The 23,727-nt window shown below is 36.5% G+C and overlaps 1 protein-coding gene across 4 annotated transcripts in view; it reads left to right on the top strand.

The window, feature by feature from the left end:
- The first annotated feature begins 2,739 nt into the window (after window positions 1-2,739).
- The window catches only part of RBM41 (RNA binding motif protein 41), a 55,130-nt gene continuing 34,142 nt past the window's right edge, over window positions 2,740-23,727 (top strand). For 2 of the 4 annotated variants that reach the window (XM_025373571.1, XM_025373570.1), the window contains exons 1-5: window positions 2,740-2,819; window positions 5,490-5,606; window positions 6,194-6,386; window positions 6,704-6,908; window positions 8,788-8,859. In XM_025373571.1, the coding sequence (XP_025229356.1) occupies window positions 2,812-2,819; window positions 5,490-5,606; window positions 6,194-6,386; window positions 6,704-6,908; window positions 8,788-8,859 (595 nt within the window). In that variant the 5' untranslated portion in view covers window positions 2,740-2,811. The remainder of the gene's footprint in view (window positions 2,820-5,489; window positions 5,607-6,193; window positions 6,387-6,703; window positions 6,909-8,787; window positions 8,860-23,727) is intronic. The other 2 variants (XM_025373573.1, XM_025373572.1) reach the window with 1 other exon arrangement.

Below are 23,727 nucleotides of genomic sequence, written 5' to 3'. Positions count from 1 at the left end.
CACTGTCTGATGTCCTTCTAAGCTGGGGAGAAGGATGTTGGGGGAAACAGAATAGCTATTATTACACAGTTAACACGTTTGGCAGAATTAGAAATGGCCTGGTTTTCTTTTTAGTATAATTTTCTGAATATCTTTTTGTACCTATCACTTGCACTGGTTACAGTTATACACAGGTATGTAGAGTACTTCTTATGACCTTGCTTTCCAGTTGCAATTCCACAGCTATGTGAATATGTATCTTAGCTATTCATTTTCCACTCATTCCACCTAGTGGATTTGCAATGTAGTGTGTATCATTTCAATATCAATAGGCTATATGTTTATTAGAAGTTGTACACAAGTTTGGTGTGATGGTTGGTATAATATTTGTTCCACCCTTTGCCACCGTCCCAGAGGATAAGCACACTAGCAACCTTGGTGTATTTTTCCATTTCCTTGTGAATTCCTTGTCAATGTGTCAATTTAGACAGATTGGTTGAGCCACAAAATTCAGCTCTACCACCGTATAGGATTTACCTGGTGCAGGCGATGATGTGACCCCCATTTTGTTTATACTTATATTCAGTTCATGTTCTGTGCCAAAGCTACAAAGTGGTACATGTTATGCCTGCAGTCATTCACCTTTATGCTTCAAGAGCACAGTTATTTGCATATGATAGGTCTTAGGTAGCTCACCATGACATTTTCAATCTGATAGAAGTTCTCAGGACAGGAAATTCTACAATGTTTTTCAGTAGCTGCTTTTTGGTCCTTTGCTCTAACTTGAGCATGGCAATACAAAGCAGTTTGAATAAGTCTAAATCTACTGATTAACATTTGACTGTTTACTCATAGATTACCACTCAATCATGGAATAACTTTAAAGCCATACCTTTGTATGTGCTTGACAGTCACCCTATTCTTAGGAGGTATCCCCATTTTACAGATGAGAAAACTGGCCTAGACCAGTTAAAGAAACTTACTGAAACCCACAGTCTAGTAACTTACCAGAGTAAAAATTCAAGTCCAGATTGCCTCTAAAACCCTGTTGTGCTATACTGTCAACTGAGAAGTGAGATTCAAATCCAAGTAGTATGCCCCGCCCCCCACCATTATCTACAATCTTTTCTTCTTTGGCTCCTTGAGATGTAAGAGGGTTTCTCTTTAATTAAAAAGGTATTGACTAGGTAATGTAGTCATGGGTTCAAAATTCAAAGGGCACAAAAAGATACAATGAAGAATTATTTCTGCCCTTGTCCCTCAGCCATCCAGTTCCCCTACCTGGAGGCATTCACTCATCATTTGTTTGTAAGTTCTCCCAAAGATATCTTGTGCATATACAAGAAAACACATATATGTAAGTTTTTAAGTGACTAGAGCTCCCCTTTTTATGCAAATAGAAGCATAGTATACACATGGTTCTGCATCTTGCTATTGCACTAACTATATTTTGGAGATTGTTCAGTAGCAGTTCGTAGAGAACTTTGTCATCTTTATAACTGCTGCATAGTTTTTCACTGAATGATATATTTTCATAGTTTGTTCTTGGATATTTTCATTTCTGTTTTTATAAACAATGTTGCAAGGAATGATAGTAGGTTAGAGGATATATAGTATTGAGGACTCTATTCATAACTGAATTGCTGCTTTAAAGGGAATGTACATTTATGATTTTAGTAGTATCCTCATTTGCCCCCAATAGATGTTGTACCAATTTATATTCCTACCACTAGTGTATTGAGAGCGCCTGTTTCCCCACAATCTCAATAAAACAAGTGTGTTATCAAACTTTTGGATCTTTCCCAGTCTGTTAGGTGAAAAATGGTACTTTAGTGTACTTTTAAAAACAAACTTCAAGTTTTAGAACAGTTTTAGTTACAGAAAGGTTGCATAGTACAAAGTTCCACATACCTGCAACTCAGTTTCCCTTGCATAACTGGTACATTTGTCACAGCTAACGAACCTTGTTATTAACTAAAGAGCATAGTTCATTCACATTTCCTTAGTTTTTACCTCATGTCTTTTTTTCTGTTCCAGGATCCCATTCAAGATACTACATTACTTTAGTCATCATGACTCCTTTGGTTCCTTTTGTCTGTGACAGATTCTCATGTTTTTGATGACCTTGCTATTTTTAAGGAGTACTGGTAGTCAGTGCACTTTAAAATTTGTGAGATTGGACATCTTTTCATACACTTAAAGACATTTGCATTTCCATTTCTCGGAACTAAGAGCCCATGCTTTTAACCACTATACTATACCTCTTTCTTGATTCACCATAATTATCAGTAAAACATTTGTGAACCTGAATACACACAGACTTCTGATTCTAAGTGGACAAAACTCTCAAGTCTCTGTTACAGATAGAGGAGAACCATTAATACAGGTGATATAGTCAGACTCGTGTCTGATGACTCTGGCTACATCATGAAGGATGAAGCAGAGGCTCTACTGGAAACGGTAGGTAGGCTGGATAAATTCTTGAAAGAAAAGCAGTGTTGATAAGAAGTTCAAAGGAAATTACAGAAGAGCCAGGAATTAGTGGTAATGAATGAGAGAATCAAAAAGTCAAAGGTGACTCGGTTTTTTGAGCTGGATATTTTGGGTCTTCTTTTGAACCTAGATGAGCAATTCAAAATCAATATTTGGACAATGTTCAGCATACCTGTCACTGGAGACCTACTTTCTCTTTCTGTCGCCATAGCTCTGTGCTACTACAATTCCCAGAGCCCCATGCTCCATCACAATCCCCTTAGAGTCCGCCGCGCGGAGTTCTGGGACTTGAGGTCCGCGGCCTATTTACGCAAGTTGGAGGTAGGGGCCTGTGGAAACATGAAGAGGTAAGGACTTGTCTGAAGAGCAGGCGGCAAGGGGAGCTCTGTTCTACTTTTTCTTTTGAAAATGGCTTCAATTGCTTTCTGGTTTGGGTATTGCACGTTCTCGGGATGCGATTTCGTGGGAGCGGGAAGACGACAAAGGAGACAGGAGGAGGGGAGACGGGCTGAACAGGCCTGCAGAGCGAAGGTCAGGAAGGGCTGCCACCGGGCCCGGCTGCTGTGGGTATGCCCTCCCGGCATGGGCCCCGGGAGCTGGCCGGGTGCTGCGGCCTCGTCGTTTCACACGGACCCAGCTAGGCAAAAGGGTTTGAGGCTGACCAATTCCCAGCGCCGGAGATGAAGGTACCTCGGGCCAACCCCTCCTCGTCCTCCCCTACCGCCACCTCCACCTGAGAAAGGCTCGGGGCCAGCGTATTTATTTGCAACGTCTGTGTGTTGGAGACTACTTGCTCGGGCCCCGAAACCATATAGAGCTTTCCAATCTTAAAGTAAAGGAGCGGTACTTTGTTTCTAAATGTGGAAGGAGGGCACCAAAGCGGTTGGATTTTTGGGATGGGGGGAGGGGAGGTGGAAGGCATTGCTGGGCTCAGTTCCCCTTACTGGTCCTGAGGTAAATGGCCGCTTGAGCCTAAATGGCCCGAGCCTCCCAACTATTGACAGGCTTAAATTAATTTTTAGATTCACGCTGCAAGTAGAATCATCACTCTGGAATAGTGCAGTGCGTTTAAAATTCTTACTGATATGTTTTCCTGCACTGTCAGTGCCTTGCATCTTTTAAAAAACCGTTTTTGACTTTCCCTGCCTGAAACTAACCTTTAACGTTTTTTTTTTTTAACAGTATCTCATCCATGCAAAATAATGTATAATGTATATATACAGCTTAAAGAATAATAAAGGTTCGCATCCACTGCAAGCTTCAGAAATAGGACATTGCCAGTCCCTTAGAAGTCTACTGTGTCTTTTCCCTCCCTTTGTTCCCCTCTGAGGTGACCACTATCCGGAATTTTGCGTTACTGATTCCCTTGCTTTTAAAAAAGCAAATAGTTTCTAGTACATATGAATTTATCCCTAAACAAAATGTTCCTAGTTTTATCTATTTTTCAACTTTATACAAATGGACACATACATTAATTTTTCCGTGACTTGCTTTATTTTTTTACTCAACATTTCTTTTTGAGATTCATGTGTGTTGATGTCTAGAAACTTTAAACTTAGTAAGAAGTTTTGGGATTCTAAGTAATAAAAAATTGAGATACTTAAAATGAATTTTTTAACACCTTGGGCCTAAAGATAATTTAGAATTTTCCAAAATAGGGCCAAGTCTTTCTAGAGCCTGGGAATATTGTTTTTAATTATGGATGTTAGTTTTTCTAGACTTTATCATAACCTCACTAGGAAAGAGCTATTTTATAAGGAAACTATTTGATATTTGGTTTTTTTCCTGGAGTTAATTCATTTTTTGTATTTTTTTAAAATAATCTCTTGTTTCATGCTTAAATGGCCCTGTTATTTCTTTACACTCTAATAAGAGTTTTTAATTACTTAGTTAGATCATGCTAGCCATGGCCTAGATTTCTACACAGTGGTGCCCAGGCTATAAAAATGTTATGACCATCTTCATATTTCTTTCTGTATTCTCTCCTTGGAGATCTCCTCCTCAGAGCTCCAGATCTTGTTATCACAGATGACTCAAGATTTATACATTCAGCCTCGGACTCTCATCTCTCATTTTCCCTTTAGCCAGTCACTCATGCTGTCCCTTCAGAATCATGTATTTGAAGTACTCCTGATACTTCATGCTGGCGTTTCTATTGTAAAAGGTACTAGACTCAACATGACTAAAACAATACTGACTTTCCCTTTCCCAGATCATTTATTCCATCTAGAGCTTTGGCTTTCCTTCATTGGTACCATTGTTCTCTCAGTTACACAGACTGAAATTTTGGGATTATCTTTGACTTCCTTGCCTCTGCTTCCAAAAGTCCTCTCTCATCTAACCCTTTCTTTCCATTTTCACTATTACCATTTCAGTCTAGACCTTCATCACTGTATACTTCACTAGTTTCATAACTAGTTCTTGTTTCTTCCCTTTGAATCTCTATGGCATATTATAACCACATTCATCTGTCTAAACCATCACTTGCACTGTGTCACTTAACTGCTTGATAAATTACTACTTCTCATTATCCTTCAGTATATATTACTGTCCCTTTGTACTCTCTTTTCCTGTTTTCCTTTTCTTCATCACACACTTTTCAATGTCAGCGTAAGAGTACCTTTCTGAAGTCTTCCTTTACCACCTTTTTCTACCAATTTTCTCTTCTGTGAATTTCTACTAATTTGGCCTATGCTTCTATGTGTTATTATTCTCTCCTCCCACCGCCGACACAACACGTACATACATGTTTTTTCTCCCTAAATAGATTGTGACCTTCTTAAGGATAGAGACTATGTCTTAAACACCTTTGACTTCCCTCAGTACCTAGCATAGCGCATTCTGTGTAGACAGGTATTTAGTAAGTGTTCATGGACTAAATGGTAAAGGGCAATGAATTGTTGGAGAAGTGTCTTTGAATAAATGGGATCTCTAATGGTAGATAATATAGATAAGGAATATATTTTGAGACTCACAGTCTCTACTGTTTTCTGTATATATTCTTATATCTACTCCAGGGTAAACAGCTGTGTGAAGAGTGATGAGCATGTCCTGGAGGAGCTGGAAACAGAAGGGGAGAGGCAGCTGAAAAGCCTCCTTCAGCATCAACTTGATACTTCTGTCTCCATTGAGGAGTAGGTATTGATTTTGCAAACGGAGAGTATCATAGAGTCTCACCTCCAGGTGACAGATCTCTCTTAAAGCCTAGATGGAATGTTCCTCTCCCACCTCCCTTTCTTTGTCAGACTTCAATGTATTAGGCAGAGTTTTGATTCTGTGTCTTTTCCTCTGGGAAGCCTCCCATATCTCACTAAGTCTGGGCCAAGTACCTATTTTATGTCCTCCTACAGCATCCCATATTTCCCTTAACATAGCACTTGTAACCCAATATTATCATTGCCTGTTTACTTGCCTCTGTTTCACTGTTTTTCCACAAAAGCAGGAGCCATTTTTATCTTTTTTTTAAAGCTATTAAATCCTTAGTATCTAGCAGAGTGTCTGATGCATAGTAAGTACTCAATAAATATTTTTTGATTTAGTTTATTATTCCTGGATGAGGGGACTATTGATGGAGTTACATTTTGTTGCAGTCGCTTAGAAATAAGATGTAAAAGAAAATTTGCTAGTGAGTTTCACTGTACCTCTTACAGTATAGAACCTCCATTTTTGTGAATGGTAGTAACCTCAAGATGTTCTTACTCTCCTCCTGCATGTTTTGCAGATGTATGTCTAAGAAAGAGAGCTTTGCTCCTGGTACTATGTACAAGCCCTTTGGGAAGGAAGCAGCTGGGACTATGACTTTGTCCCAATTCCAGACACTGCATGAGAAGGACCAGGAAACTGCCTCTCTCAGGGAATTAGGGCTTAATGAAACAGAAATCTTGATCTGGAAGAGCCATGTTTCAGGTGAAAAGGTGAGTGGGGTAATTTTGTTGTTGTTGTTTGTTTGTTTGTTTGTTTTTCTCCTCGAGGAAACAGCAAAATCTCTTCATTTTAGCATTGAGAGCCTTTTCATTTTTAGTTCTCACAAAACTGAGCTTGGTGTCTGAATCTTCTTTGATTTTTAGAATGCAGACATTGGTAAAAGAGAAGCTGTTCCTTGACTTCTTAGCTAACACTTTCTGTAAACACTCATTTCTGGGCCCAGGTCATCTTTTTACTTGAGATACCAGATCGTCAGGTTCAGGTTGTGTCCTCTATGATGTATGCCGTCTCATTCCTCTGGTTTCAGAAGACAAGACTGAGGGCAACTCCTGAAGCAATACAGAACCGTCTTCAAGATATTGAAGAAAGGATCTCAGAGCGTCAGCGCATTCTTTGCCTGCCACAGAGATTTGCAAAGAGCAAACAGCTGACCCGGCGAGAAATGGAAATAGAAAAGTCTTTATTTCAGGGAGCTGATCGTCACTCCTTCCTTAAGGCTCTTTATTACCAAGGTATGTGATCCCCACTGACTTTGATATATTCTTTCACTGAGCGAAAGATTAAACAGCAGGGCATTAAATATGAAGAGTTAGTGAAGGGAATAGGGGAAAGACAAACTGTCACTACTTTTGAGGAATGTATAGTACCATAAGAGAGACAAATATGTGCACAGTTAGTTGCATGACAACATGGAAACTATTACAGAGATTTGAATAAAATGCTGAGGTAGCGCAGAATACAGAGCATCTAAGTCTAGTTGGGGGAGTCAGAAGTTGACATTTATACTAACTCCTGATGGATCAATGGGCATTTGTCAGGTAAATAAAGGGGAATGGACATAAAAGATAGTAAATAGCAACAGGATTATGAAAGAACCTGGTGTGTCTAAGGAATAATGAGAAGTTTAATGTGGCAGGAGTAGAAGGAGTGGCAGGGAATGACAGGAGTTGACACTGGAAGGAAGAGGAGGCGAAGCTAGGTTGTGAAGGGTCTTTAGGCTGAACTACAAATTAGCACAAAATATATAGATAAATAGTATGTGTCTTAACAAGAAGGATTTAGTTTGACAGATAAGTTTTGCTAGACGCTGTGGAAGGTGCATCGGAGTTTAAGAAATGGTTCCTCACCTTGTGCCAAGTATAGTCTGGTTGGAGAGAGAAACATGTAACATTTAGTGACAATACTAGATACATTTGCTAAGTGTTGTTGGAGTTCAGAGGAGGCAAAGGCCACTGTGTATTGGTGTGATTGAAGAAGGCCTCTCAGAGGAGGTAAGATTTAAATGTTCTTTTAGTACTACCTATTCTTTAGAAAAGAGAGGTACTGACATTTCAATTGCAACAGATGGTGTGAGCACTGCGTAGTGTGCTTACTATGGAGGAGATGTGAGACAAGGTTAGAAAGGTAGCTAAAAATTTTGAACTGTATTTGGTGACTAGTATAGACCTATACAGAGTTAGTTATCAGTTAGTTTCAATATGATTGAAGGTTTTTGAACCAGAAGTAACATGATAAAAGCCATATTTGAAAATTATTAATCTGGTGGTCAATACATAGGATTAGAGAGAGGAAGAACTGGAAGCAGGGAGAATGGATAGGAGATATTATAGTCATTTAGGCATGAAGACTTGGTCTAGAGTGATAGCAGTGAAACTGGAGAGAGGTAGGTTTATAAGGGAAGGACTAATAAAACTTGTTGACTGAAAATGAAGGAAGGAGGTCAATGGAGAGGTATGTGTCAAAGATAATCCAGAGGTTTCAAGGCTGTGTGACTTACCAATTGGCAAATTTAAGAAAACCTTTATGGGGAAATTTTGAGGAAGGATGATGAGTTTGATTTTAAACATGTTGACTTTGTGAGAATAGCAGGATCATCAAATGCAGATGTTGAGGAGACAGTTGGAAATGCAGCAGTGAAGCTCAGGAGAGAGGTCAGAACTAGATATATAGAACTGGGAATCAATTCTCCTTAGATGACATGTTAAGGCCGTGAGAATAGATGAATGATTTGTTAGAAATAGAAAGACTATAGACATGGCAGAGCAGTGGTGAAGGAAGGAATGAATGAACAAATGAATAGCCTTTTGTGGAGAGACGTTTAGCATAAAGATTAAGAACATGGACTCTGGAGGCAGACTGCCTGGGAAAATCCTGGCTCCCCCACTTACTAGCTATGAGATGCTAGGCAAGTTACCTCTCTATGCTTCAGTATCTTCATCTGTAAAATGAGAATATTAATAGTAGCTATGTTATAGGGTTATTAAGAGGATTAAGTGAGATAATACATGTAAATCACTTAGAGCAGTACCTGGTATTTGGGGTGGAGGGCGGGTGGTGTATGAATCTGTTCTGTTTCCTATCTTTGAAACTCCTTGCTTTAAACCTTCACAGCATACCACAAAAAGACAAGTGCAGACAAGTACATGACCTCAATGAAGAGGAAGATAAAATTAGGCACAAAAGGCAAGTCGAGAGTTTTCTTACAGTGTTAGATTTAGGAATGTAACCTAGGGTCCCAGTTGAGCACTTATTTAATTCCATATTCAGTATATGACAATGTTTATAGGCAATGATCCAGAAGGAGCATATTATCCTGATACAGAATATTAAAGAGAGGAGTTAGTAGAAGTTTTAAAGCTTTTACATTTAGTGCTGTTGTTTTTTCTCTGTACATTTAAGTTGTTGTACCAGACATAAATTGACCTTAATGATTTTTAGATCCCATTTCACAAATAATTCTGAATATTTTTGTTAATCAGTAAAGTATAATGATTGATGATGATATGATAGCTAATATTTTCTTACTTTTGAAATGAACTTCCAATAAAATTGCATGGGGCTTCTTCTTTTTTGGTGTACAATTCTGTGAATTGTAAATCATGTAGATTCATGTAACCACCACCACAATCAAGAAAGAGAACAGCTTCATCACCTTAAAAAACTCCCTCATGCTGTCCCTTTATAGTCATTCTCAACCCACCATAAGTCCTGACAATCACTGACGGTTTTCCATCACTGTAGTTTTATCTTTTAGAAAATGTCATGTAAATAGAATCATACAACATGTAACCTTGTGAGATTGGCTTCTTTCACTCAGCATAATGCCTTTGAGACTCATTTGAGTTGTTGCGTGTATCAATAGTTCATTCATTTTGCTGAGTAGCGTTTCATCATATGGACATTCCAAAGTTTGTTTATCCATTCACCCATTGAAGTGCATTTGGGTTGTTTCCAGGTTATGATGGCTATGCATAATATTGATATGAACGTTCTTGTACAGGTTTTTTTGTGAACATAAGTTTTTATTTCTCTAAGGTAAATATCTAGAAGTGGGATTACTGGGTCATATGGTAAGTGTACATTTAACTTTATATGAAACTGCCAAACCATTTTCCAGACTGGCTGTACCATTTTGCATTTTCACCAGCAATGTATGAGAGTTCTGGTTGCTCTACATCTTTGTCAGCACTTGGTATTGTCAGTATTTATTTTGGTTATTCCAATAGCTGTGAAGTGGTACCTCATTGTAGTTTTAATTTGCATTTCTTTAATGGCTAATGATGTTGAACATCTTTCATGTGCTTATTTGCCATCCTTATATCCTGTTTGCTAAAGTGTCTGTTCAAATCTTTTGCTGTTTTATAATTGGGTTGTTTATTTTCTTCCTGATGACTTTTGAGAGTTCTTTGTATATTCTAAACACAATCTTCTGTTGGATATGTGATTTTCACACATTTTCTCCCAGTCTGTAGCTTGTCTTTTCATTCTCTTAACAGTGTCTTTTGCAGAGCAAATTTTTTTATTGTGGTAAAATATCCATATCATAAAATTTACCATTTAAACCATTTTTAAGTGTGTAGTTCTATGGCATTAAGTACTTTCACATTGTTCTGCAACTATCACAACCATCCATCTCCAGAAATTTTTCATCTTCCCAAACTGAAACTCTGTACTTATTAGATACTAACTCCCCGTTTTCTCCAACCCACCACCCTCTGGCAACCACTATCCTACTTTCTGTCTCTATGAATTTGACTACTCTAGGTACTTCATATAAGTGGAATCATACAATATTTGTCCTTTTGTGACTGGCTTTAGTTAGCATAATATCTTCAAGATTCATCTAAGTTGTAGCATGTGTCAGAATTTTCTTTTTAAGGTGGAATAATATCCCATTGTATGTATATAGCACATTTTGTTTATCTGTTGATGGATGCTTAAGTTGTTTCCATGTTTTAGCTTTGGTGAATAATGCTGCTATGAACATGGGTGTACAAATATCTGTTTGAATACCTGCTTTCAATTATTGTGGGTATATACTCAGAAGTGGAATTGCTGGATCACATGGTAATTCTACATGTAATTTTTTGAGAAACTGCCATATCATTTTCCATAGAGACTGTACCATTTTACATTCCCACCAGCAATGCACAAGATAAGAGTTCCAGTTTCTCCATACCCTTGACAACACTTATTATTTTCTTTTCTTAAAAAATAATAGCCGTCTTAGTGGGTGTGAAATGGTATCTTATTGTGGTTTTGATTTCAGTTTCAATTTCCCTGATGATTAGTGATGTTGAGCATCTTTTCGTATGCTTTTTGGCCATTTGTATATCTTCTTTGGAGATGTATCTGTTCAAATCTCTTGTCCATTTTTAAAATAAGTTACTTGTTTGTTGTTGAGTTGTGGAAGTTCTATATATATTCAGTATATCAATATATACACTGATAATTATAAGATACCTGATTTGCAAATATTTTCTCCTATTCTGAGAGTTGCCTTTTCACTCTGTCCTTTGATGCACAAAGTTTTTAATTTCAATGAAGTCCAATTTGTCGATTTTTTTCTTTTGTCTATGCTTTTGGTGTCATACCAAGAAATCATTGCCAAATCCATTGTTATGAAATGAAGGCTTTTCCTTATGTTATCTTCTGAGAGTGTTATAGCTTTAGCTGTTATATTTAGGTCTTTGAACCATTTTGATTTAATTTTCGTGTATGGTATTAAGGTAAGAATTCAACTTCATTTTTTTCATGTTGATATTCAGTTTTCCCAGTGCCACTTGTTGAAAAAAGACTGTTCTTTCCACACTGAATGATCCTGGCACCCTATTCAAAAATCATTTGACTATATATACCTGTCTTTATGCCAGTACCACACTGTTTTAATTACTGTAACCTTGTAGTAAGTTTTGAAATCAGGAAGTATGAGAACTCCAACTTTGTTCTTTTTCAAAATTGTTTTGGATATTTAGGGATCGGTTGTGATTCCATATGAATTTTAGAATGGATTTTTCTATTCCTGTAAAAAATGTTATTGACATTTTGGTAGGACTTACATTGAATCTGTACATCACTTTGGTTAGTATTGACGTCTTAACAATATTGTCTTCTAATTCATGAACATGGGATGTCTATTTGTGTCTTCTTTAATTTCTTTCAGCAACATTTTGTAGTTTTCAGTGTGTAAGTCTTTTACCTCAGAGAAAATGTTTTCAAGTCTTCTAAAATCTTGTTCATCAGTTGATCCTTTCATGGGTTGCTTTTTATGTATGTGCGTTTATATGTATCTAAGAACTCTACCTGTTCATGAAAAAGATATTTTCCTGTGTTTTCTTCTGATAGTTATATAGTTGTACTTTTTACATTTAGATCTATGATCCATTTTGACTTGATAATTATCTAAGGTATGAAGTTTAGTTTAAAGTTCACTAATTTTTTTTTTTTTTTTGGCTTCAAATGTCCTGTTGTTTTAGAACCAACTGTTAAAAGAGTATCCTTTCTCCATTTACTTGCCTTTGCATTTTTGTCAGAAATCAATTGGCCACATTTGTGTGTTAATACTTAACCTCATAATTAATGGTGAAAAGTTGAAATTCTTCCCCAAAGATCAAAAATAACACGAGGATGTCCACTCTTTCCACTTCTGTTCACAGTGGAATGAAATTCAAAATAAATAACAGAAGCACATTTAGGAAAATTACAAATATGTGGAAATTAACATTCTACCAAACAATCAATGAATTAAAAGGAAATCAAAAGGAACATTAGAATGTATTTTGAGATAAATTAAAACACAACATGCCAAAACTTATGGAGTACAATAAAATCAGTGTTTAGGGGGTATTTAGCTGTAATGCCCATAGCTATATGTGCCTATATTAATAAAGAAGAAAGATTTCAAATTAATAACTGAAATCTCCACCTGAAGAACTTACAAAAAGAAGAGCAAACTAAATCCAAATCAAGCTGATGAAAAGAAATAATAAAAAATGGAGCAAAAATAAATGAAATAGAGGAAAAAATAGAGGACATCAACAAAACCAAAAGTTAGTTCTTGAAAAGATCAACTAATTTACAATCCCTTAGCTAGACTGATGAAGTTAAACAGAAAGAAGACTCAAATTTCTAAAACTCAGCTCTATTTTGGTTCTTATTTGTATGGAACATCTTTTTCCATCTTTTTGCTTTCAATCTATTTGTGTTTTTGAATCTAAAGTATGTCTCATGACAGCAAATAGTTTGGATTATATTTTCTCCTTTTAATCAATTATTTCAATCTCTGCCTTTTGAGTGGAGAGTTTAGTTCATTTATTTTAATGTATTTAATTAGTCTGTTAATAAGGATTTACATCCGCTGTTTTACTTTTTGTTTTGTTTCTCTTGTATCTTTTTTGTTCCTGTGTTCCTCCATTTATTCCTTCTTTCATGTTAAATAGATTTTTCCAATGTGCCATTTTAATTAACTTCTTGCCTCTTTTACTATTAGTGTGTGTATGTGTGTGTGTGTTAGTGGTTGCTCTGGGGATTACAATTAACCTCTTGGCTTAAATAAATTAATTTGTATTAAAACCAACTTAATTTCAATTATATTAAAAAACTTTGTTTAGCTGTTCTCTACCTCCCATACTTTCTACTGTAATTGTCATACCAATTACATCTCAGAATGTGGCTTTTCATTGAAGTGCCAGGCAGGTCAAATAGTTCCATCCAGGTAAAATAGTGAAAATTCTCCAAGGATGGTGCTTTTGTGGTGCTCCAGAACTGGTCTGCCACTCCAGTTTCAGATAGGCCGCTGGTTTTTGCAGCTTCTGTTGTTGCGAGGTTGTTGGTTTTCAAGGCTACTGCAAAGCTAGAGAAGGGGAAATGGGATGATGGAAAGTTGAAATGCTACAAACCTGGCTGTTTGAGTTACATTCATCTCTTAGCATATGGATAGCCAATTGTCCTGGTGCCTGTAGTTGAAAAGACTATTCTTTTCCATTGAATTGTCTTAATATCTTTGTGAAAAATCAATTGACCATAAATGTAAGAGGCTTTAAAAAATTTTTTTTCTCTTTATTTTCAGCAATTTGATTATGCCATGTCTCTTCTGGGCATGAGTTCTTTGTTATTTCAAATTCTTGGTTTCTTACCCCTTCCACCTGCTACCATTTACTCTTCGTAACATTTAAATGTACCATACATTCTCTCCAGGTTTTATAACTTTATTCAATGGGAGTGACAGAGTGAAGTGTGCTTACTTCATCTTACCCAGAAACAAGTCCTAATAGCTACTAATTTTGAGGACTTATTTGTGCCAGTCCTTGTGCTAAGTATTTTTGTAAATTATCACATTTAAACCGTACAGCACTCTATGAGATAGTACAGTATTATATCCAATTTACAGAAAATGAGATTGAGCTTCAGTGGGCATAAGTGATTTTCTTAAGATCAAAGTAGCCATGCTGGGACTTAAATCCATGTCTGTCCTTACACAAAAGTCTATACTTTTGTCCACAGCACTTGTATATGTGATTGGAAAAGATTTATTGGTTTATTAAGTGTGATTTTACTGTATCTCGAGACAAACTTTTCTGGAGTTATACATATTCCATTTTCTAACCTTGAATCAGTGAGAAAGAAACATATATTAGCTCTTGAAATATATTTCCTCTGAAATCTTCAACTATAGTATGGTACTCTGTGACTACAACCTTTTTCTTATCCTTCTGGCTCGCATAACTCTCTTTAATTCACACACTATCTCTTCAATCCTGTTTACGTGTCCGGTTCCTTGACCTTTTTATTTTCTCCCAGTCTGTCAATCCCTTTCTGTTTCTTCTTCCTTTCAAATCTCGCTTAGACTCTATCATCCATTATTTAACCGCCCATCTTGACAATGAATCATTCTCTTTGCTTCCTTGTCTATGTATCACATGTACTCAGCAAAACCTCAAACTCAAATCAACCAAACTAATTGCCTTCTCTATTTCTACATCATGGCTTCTGGGCATTGCTAGAAAGAAATCATAACTTTGTTGATTATTGCCTCTACAACTTTCTTGTCTCTGTTATTGGTTAGAGCCTCTCCCTTGTTCAACAATCTATCTCCTACTCCCTAGTCAGCTCACTATTTCATTCCTTATAAATACGATTTTAGATCCTCATTACTCTTTCCTTTCCTATTATTTTGTCATTTTTAACAGTCTTCCATCCTATTTCAAAGGAAACTGCCATCGGCAAGAACTTTCATCCATTTCCTGCTTCATGCTCTGTTAATTTCTGTATCCTCATCCTTGTTTTCTTCCCTCTTGACTCAGTGCTAGGGAAGTCCTTCCAGCTTATGGCTAATTTGTATAATTTTGTGCTGGATCCTATCCCTTTTATCTTTAAAGAACTTCAGTCATCCCCAGTATTGCTTATCTCCTTTTAGGGTTTTAACATGACTTGTATCACTTGTCAGACTCCATGGTCTACATATGCCTACCATGAACTATCTAAAGAAAATGATAAAAATGAAAAATGTCTTTCAATTCATTAGCTACTTGAACAAATAATACATTTAGATCTTCTTCTTATATTGTATACCGTAATAAGTAGCAGTTCATTTAAAAAGTGAAATGTAAAAATTTAAATCCTAAAAAGATAATATTAAATAGGTAATATAATATGTTAATATTTTTGATATCCTAATGGGAAAAGATTTTTTCTATTCTTTGTTTTCAGTGAAAATTTTCAAACACACAGAAAAGTTGAAAGAATTTTATCACAAAGAACCATTATATTACCATCTAGAATCTACCATTAATATTTTGCCTTATCATATATCTATCTATACCCATACCCATCTATCAATCCATCTTTATTAATGTGTTTTAGAAAACCGCTGATGTAAATTCCTTCCCCCAAATACTTCAGCATGTATACTGTTAATTAGAGTTAAATATTTATTAATGATTTTTCTTTTGTTGCAAAATTTGCAAGCAGTTAAATGTAAAGATATTTTAAGTGTTCGTTTGTTGACTTTTGACCAGTGTATAAATCTGTGTAGTGATATACTGGTAAATGTTTAACAACTAACTCTCCAGCAGGTGGGCGGGGGGGGGGGGGCGGGGAAAACCGGCCCTGATTTGTATCATTTGCCAGTTTCTAAGGTGTACATATTACCACCATAGCCAGTTTCAAGCTACCAATATGTTATCACTGAACATGAAATTAGGAATAAAGACAATCATCGGACCATCTCCAGGACACACTGTGTAACTTAACCCCTATCAACACAGAAGATTATTATCACCCCAGAAAGTTTCAGCTTACTTCTTTCCAGTAATTCCCATCCTATCCTCTCAGAGGCAACTAGTGTTTTGATTTTTTTTTCACCATAGATTAGTTTTGCTTGTTCTATAACTTCATATAACTGGAATGATACAGTATATGTTCTTTGTGTAAGGTTTCTTTAATTCAGCATAATGTTTTTGGGATTCATTCATATAGTTGTATGTATCAATAGTTTGCCCTTTCTACAGCACAATTCTTAGAAGAGTTTTCTATAATTACTGTATTAGTTTCCTGGGGCTGCTGTAACAAATTATTATAAATCTGGTGGCTTAGAACAACAGAAATTTATCCTCTCCATAGTTCTGGAGACTAGAAGTCTAAAATCAAAGGTGTCAACAGGGCCATGCTCTCTCTTCTCTCTCTAGGAGAATATCCTTCATTACTTCTTCTAGCTCTGGTAGTTGCTAGCAATCCTTGGTGTTCCATGGTTTATAGATGCATAATTCCTGTCTCTGCCTCTGTCATCACATAGCATTCTCATGTATCTGTGTCTCTGTGTCTTCACATTGCTCTCTTGAAAGGATATCAGTCATTGGATTTAGTCCCCACTCTAATCCAGTATTATTTCATCTTAATTTAACTACATCTGCAAAGACCCTGTTTCCAAATATGTTCACAGTCTGTGGCTCCAGGTGGACATGAATTTTGGAGGTATACTATTCAACCTAGTACAGTCTGCCCTCTGGTGCCAAAAATTCACATCCATCCACGTGTAAAACAAACAACATCCCCAAAAGTCTTAACCCATGCCAACACCAAGTCTAAGTCCCAAATATCTAAATACCAACTCAAAAAGTCCTAAGTCTTATTATCTCAATCATCTATATCAGGTATGGGTGAGGTTCTGGATATGGTCCATCCTGGGGCAAAAGTTTTCTCCATGCAGAGACTGGTGGAGCTAGAAAACGAGTTATCTGCTTCCAATTTAAAATAGTGGGACAGGCGTAAGATTGACATTCCCATTCTGAAAATGCAAAAATGAGGGAATAAAGGGGTTGCTGGTCTGAAGCAAGTTTGTAGCCTAGCATGGCAAATTCTATTAGTTTTCAAGGCCTATGAGTTGTAGTCTGGGCTCAATGCTTTGTCCACTGGACCCATATTCTCAGTCTATCAGGGCAGCTATAGCCCCATCCTCTCTGGCCTCTATGTCTGTGGCTTTGCTCTTGTAATCATCCTTCCTTTGTCCTGTCTCCGTCTCTTTCACACTAGGCTGGCACTGGTGGTTTTTGCTGGTATAAGATTCTCAAAAACATTGTCAGTCTCATATATGTCAAAAGATTTACACCATTAGACTTGAAGTTTCTTTACAGATTCTTTCTAGATAACCCCATCTGTATTCCTGGCTTCTGCTGAGATGGTTGATTAGATCCTGACACCCTAACACTTAATCTCTTCAATGAAAGTTTGTCCATCTATACCCTTGGCCCTGTTTCCAGAGCACACTATCTGTATAGGCTGAGAATTTTCCCAATCATCAAGTGTTGTCCCCTTTTTTCTTAACAGTTCCTTCTTCAATTTTCCTCCTTCCTCTTTCATTTTATTATAAGCATCAGGGAGAAACTAGCCTGCATCTTCCACACTTTGCTCATTCATCTCCTTAGCGAAATACCAGTTTGTCACTTTTGAGTTAGACTTTTCACCCAACAGAACTCAATTCAGCCACGTTTCTGCCACTTTATAACAAATATTGTTTTTCTTCCAGTGTCTAATAACATGTTCATCATTTCCTTCTAAGGCCTCACCAGAAGTACCTTTAACATTTATACGTCTAGCAACAATTTGTTCATGATTACATGTATATAATCATGAACACATATATTCTCTAAGATAATAGAAGCTTTGTCCACTGTCTCTTTATTTCTTTCTGAGCCCTCACCAGAATTGCCTTTAACATCCATATTTCTACCAACAATCTCCTCAATGTAATACAGGCTTTTACGATCAAGCAGCTCAAAATTCTTCCAGCCTCTACTCATTACCCAATTCCAAATCCAATTCCATATTTTTAGGTATTTGTTAAAGCAGCATCTTACTTCCCAGTACCAGTGGAACTTTGTTATGGCGGCCCTAGGAATCTAATACAGACTTTGGTACTGGGAAGTAGGATGCTGGTTATAGTGAATAGCTTAAAACAACAGAAAGTTATTCTCTCACAGTTGTGGAGGCTACAAAATCAAGATATTGGCAAGGTTGGGTCCTTCTAGTGGCTCTGAGGGAGAATTTGTTCCATGTCTCTCTCTTAGCTTCTGGTGTTTGCTGGCAGTTCTTGGATTATAGATGCATCTCTTCAATCTCTGCCTCTGCCATCACATGGCATTCTGGTTGCTGACTGTGTGTGTCTCAGTATCTTCACGTGTCCTTCTTATAAGGACATCAGTCACTGGACTCAGAGCCTACCCTGTGACTTCACCTTAACTAATTATATCTGCAAAGAGCCTATTTCCAAATAAGGTCATATTCTGAGGTTCTGAGTAGACATGAATTTTGGGAGGATTCTATTTAACCCAGTACATTTACTTATTGCCGCTTGTTCACCTCTCATTCGCTCTTTTGCAAACCATCTTTTTATAATGAAATAGATCATGCCAAACAGTGCTTAAAACATTTTAATCAGATCAAGAAATAGAGCATGCCAATACTCCAAAAAATCCCCATATGCCCCTTACAAATCACAACCCTCTTCCCACTAGATATAACCACTGCCCTAACTTGTGATAATTTCCTTATTTTTCTTTATATCTTTACCACCGGTACATGCAGCACTAGACAGTGTTTAGTTTTGCCTGTGCTTAAGCATTGTGTCAGTGAATTATGTTGTATGTATTCTACTGGGTCTTCCTTTTCTACTCAATATTGTGGTGTTTTCTGGCAATTATATTTGAGATATTCGTACATATTGCTATGTGTAGCCATAGTTCATTTTCATTGAAGTATAGTATAATATTCCTTTATATGAACATACCATAGTTTATCCATTCTACTGTAGTTGCACATTTGGGTGTTCCCATTTGGGGGGCTATATATATCACTTCTGTCACTGTGATATTTCTTGTACATGTTTTCTGGAACACATGTGCAGGAGTTTCTCAGGGTATATATCTAGGAGTGGAATTGAGTGGTGAAGTGTTCACATGTCTTCAACTTTAATAGCTGTTAACTAATTTCTGAAGGGAAACACCCAAGTTAAAATTCCACCAGCCATGTGGAAATGTTTAGGTTGCTCTACATCCTTGTCCACAACGGGTATCGTCAGACTCTAATCTGATGAGTATTTACTTGTATTTTGTTGTGCTTTTTTCCCTTTATTATTAGTTAACATTTATTTATGGTCCTTTTTTTTTTTTTTTTTTTTTGAGACAGAGTCCGCTCTGTCGCCTAGGCTAAAGTGCAGTGGCACGATTTCAGCTCACTGCAACCTCCACTTCCCAGGTTTGAGCAATTCTCGTACCTCAGCCTTCCGAGTAGCTGGGATTACAGATGTTTGTCACCACCCCTGGCTAATTTTTGTATTTTTAGTAGAGACTAAAAATACAAAATGTTCACCAGGGATGGTGGCACACGCCATGTTGGCCAAGCTGGTCTGGAACTCCTGACCTCAAGTGATCCACTCACGTTGGCCTCCCAAAGTGTTGGGATTATAGGCGTGAGCCACCACATCTGGCCAGTTTATGTCACCTTTTTAAAAGCATTTAGTCAAGTGTTATTTTCCTCAACCTTTTATTTTGGAAAATTTCAAATATGGAGAAAAATTGAAAGAATACACCCACACCCTTCACCTGCATTCACCAACTATTGACAACTTGCCACATTTACTTTACCTCTCTCTTCCTCCATATGAGTGTGTGTGTATATAGTTTGTTTACTATTTGGAATAAGTTTCAGACATAAGAAGGATTTACTCCTAAATACTTAATTAAGTATCTCCTAAGAACAAAGACATTCTCCTGTGCAATCACAGTATAATGATCACTCAAGAAATTTAACATTGCTTCTCTAATGTTGCAATCAGGTTTCTCAATTATAAATCCAGAATACAATCAGGGATCACACATTACACTTAGTTTGCTTTAGGACAGTTCCCCAAACAGTTCCCCTGCCTTCGTGTTCGTGCGTGTGTGTGTGTGTGTGTGTGTACCTTTCAGGATGTCATTTTAAGAGTCAGCCTATATTGTTTGTTTGTTTCATTGTGGTTTTAATTTCATTCTTGATAACTAGTGATGTTAGATACCTTCTTACACATTGCCTGGCCATTTGGACAGTCTGCTTTGTGAAATGGCTATTCAGTTCTTTTGCCCATTTAGCAAATATGAAAATGCCTATTTACTATCTGAATGTCTTTCCATCTGTTTGTATCTTTGTCCAGATCTTTGTCCAGATGCAGTGTTGGTTCAGAGGTCACTTTAGGCATCTATCAAAACGATAGCTTGTGAATCTTGAATTCAGCAGATAAATAATTTTAAAAACAAAATAACCAGTGGGTAAACACCAAAGCACTAAGATATAGCACATCTCAGTTATTGCCACCTCTCTACAGGAAGGAAGGAGGTAGGAAAGTGTTGAGGTTATACATCTTGAATACCCTGTCTCCATTTTTTCTCTAATCTTAGGTGCATTTTCTTATAAATTTGTACCAGTCTTTTTATTATTATGGATATTTGTTCTTTGTTGGTAATATATGTTGAAAATGTATGTTCCAATTCTATAGTTTGTCACTTCACTGCTTTTATGGTATCTTTTGGTAAATAAAAGTTGTTGATCTCTATGTAATAAAATTTATTAATTTTTTCTTTATACTTAGTGGTTTTGTTCTTTGATTAATAAATCCTTTTTTTTTTTTTTTTTTTTTTTTTTTGAGACAAAGAGTCTTCCCCTGTCACCCAGGCCACAGTGCAGTGGCCTGGTTCACTGCAACCTCCGCCTCCTGGGTTCAAGCAGTTCTCATGCCTCAGCCTCCCAAGTAGTTGGGATTACAGACATGCGCCACCACACCTAGCTAATTTTTGTGATTTTAGTAGAGGTGGGGTTTTACCATGTTGGCCAGGCTGGTCTCAAACTCCTGACCTCAGGTGATCTGCCCTCCTTGGCCTCCCAAAGTGCTGGGATTACAGGCATGAGCCACCGCACCCGGCCCTGATACTGTTCTTTATTCTAAAAGCTTTATGTTTTTTGCCTTTCACATTTAAGTCTTTAATCCACCTGGAATTGATTTATGTATATAATATAAAGTAGGGTTCTCGTTCCTTTTTTCCCTCATGTAGATAGTCTTCTATCCTAACACCAAATATTGAAAATGTCTAGACTGTTGTTGTGTTGCAGTATCAGGTGTTCATATTTGAATGAATTCTTTTTATTCTCTCTTTTGTTCCTTTGGTCTTTTTGGCCATTTTAGAATCAATATCATACAGTCTAGCTTTATGATGTTTTAAAATCTGGAGAATAATTCTTTCCAACTTGTTTTTCTTCAAAAGTGTTTTGTCTACTTTTGACACTTTGCCTTTCCATGTAAATTTGAAAATCTATCAAGTTACACATGTACACATACCTTTATATGATTTTGATTGGGATTCTATCGAGCATTTAAGTCAGTTGAGGTCAATTGACATATCTATGAGTCTTCAAATCTTCAAATGTGAACATGATACCTTTCCATTAATTTAATTATCCTTTAATGACCTTCAGTACATTTTCTGTTTTCTATTTCTTCTCACCTTTTGTGATTCTGAATAATTTGTTTCTTTTTAAACAGCTTTATTGAGGTCTATAATTTACACATGATAAAATCCACCTATTGTAAGTGTTTAATTCAGTGATTTTTAGTAAATTTATAGAATTGTGCTATCAAATCCAGAGTCCAATTTTAGGACATTTCCATCACCTGGCAAAATTCCCTAGGGCTCATTTGCAGTAAATGACTCCCACATATACCCCAAGCCTCTGTCTCTACAAATTTGCCTTTTCTAGATATTTCATAATGAATGGAATCTTACAATACGTGGTCTTTTGAATCTGACTTCTTTCAGGAACCATAAAGTTTTTGAGGTTCTCCATGTTGTGGCATGTACCAGCAATTTGTTCCTTTATATTGCTTGTTTTTTATTTTATAGCTTTATTAGTCCATTCTCACACTGCTCTAAAGAAATACCAGAGATTGGGTAATTTTTAAAGGAAAGAAGTTTAATTGACTCATAGTTCTGCATGGCTGAGGAGGCCTCAGGAAACTTACAATCATAGCAGAAGGGGAAGCAGACACCTTCTTCACAAGGTGGCAGGAGAGAGTGTGTGTGTGAAGGAGGAACTGTCAAACGTGTATAAAACCATCAGATCTTGTGAGAATGAACTCACTGTCACAAGAACAGCGTGGGGGAAACCGCCCCTATGATCCAGTCACATCCCACTAAGTCCCTCCCTTGACATGTGGGGATTATGGGGATTACAATTCCAGATGAGATTTGAGTGGGGTCACAGAGCCAAACTATGTCAATAGATATACCACATTGTTTAATCTTTTCACCACTTGATGACATTTAGGTTGTTTCCACTTTTAGCTGTTATCAATAATGTTGCTGTGAACATTTGTGTGAACATATTTTCATTTCTCTTGAATGCGTAGAATTTCTGTGTCCTATGGTAATTCTGTGTATAACTAATTTGAGGAATTGACTATTTCCTTATGTGGTTGTATCATTTTACTGTCTCATCAGCAATGTATGAGTTCTTATTTCTCTGCATCCTTGCCAATACTTGTTATTACCTGTCTTTTATTACAGCCATTTCAGTGTGTGTACTGATAGCTCGTTGTAGTTTTATTTTGAATTTCTGTAATAACAAATGATCTTGAATACGTTTTCATCTGCTCATTAGCCATCAATATGTCTTTTTTGGTGAAATGTCTATTTAAGTCTTTTGCCCATTTTTTGATTGGGTTGTTTTCTGAGAATAAGAATTCTTTATTCTGAATACAAGTCCTTTATAAGGTGTATGATTTGCAAATGTTTTCTTCTAGTCTGTAGCTTGTCTTTATTTTCTTAATGGTGTCTTTTGAAGCACAGAAGTTTTTAATTTTAGTGAAGTTCAATTCATTATTTTATGGCTTGTGCTTTTGGTATCATATCTAAGAAATCATTGCTAAACTGAAGGACAGAAAGATATTCTCCTATTTTTTTTCTGGAATACTTATAGTCTTAGATTTTACATCTAGGTATGTTATACATTTGAGTTGATTTTTATGTGTAAAGGGTCCAAGTTCATATTTTTGTATATGGATGTCCAGTTGTTCCAGCACTATTTAAAGGCTGTTATTTTTCCCATTGTCTTGGCACCTTTGTGGAAAAATCAATTGACCATAAATGTAAGGGTTTATTTCTGGACACTCAGCTTGGTTCCATTGATCTATCTGCCTATCCTTATACTCTAAATCTTTTTACCGTACCTTTATAGTAAGTTTTGAAATTGGGTAGTATGACTCCTCCAACTTTGTTTCTCTTTTTTAAAATCACTCTTTCTATTCTAGGTGCTTTGTATTTCCATGTAAATTTTAGAAGCAGCTTACCAATATTTTAAGAAAAATAAGCCTGCTGGAATTTAATAAGGATTGAGTTGAATCTATAATTCAATTTGGAGAAAACTGATCTTTAATCATTAATCTTTTAATACAAGAACATAGAATGTCTCTTCCTTTGTTTAGTTCTTCTACAATTTCAGCATTGTTTTGTAGTTTTTAGTTACATGTAT

The sequence above is a fragment of the Theropithecus gelada genome, chromosome X (assembly GCF_003255815.1).
Source record: "Theropithecus gelada isolate Dixy chromosome X, Tgel_1.0, whole genome shotgun sequence".
NCBI classification, from domain to species: domain Eukaryota; kingdom Metazoa; phylum Chordata; class Mammalia; order Primates; family Cercopithecidae; genus Theropithecus; species Theropithecus gelada.
The sequence above is the reverse complement of the archived record's forward strand: the minus strand, read 5'-3'. Positions and strand labels throughout refer to the sequence as shown.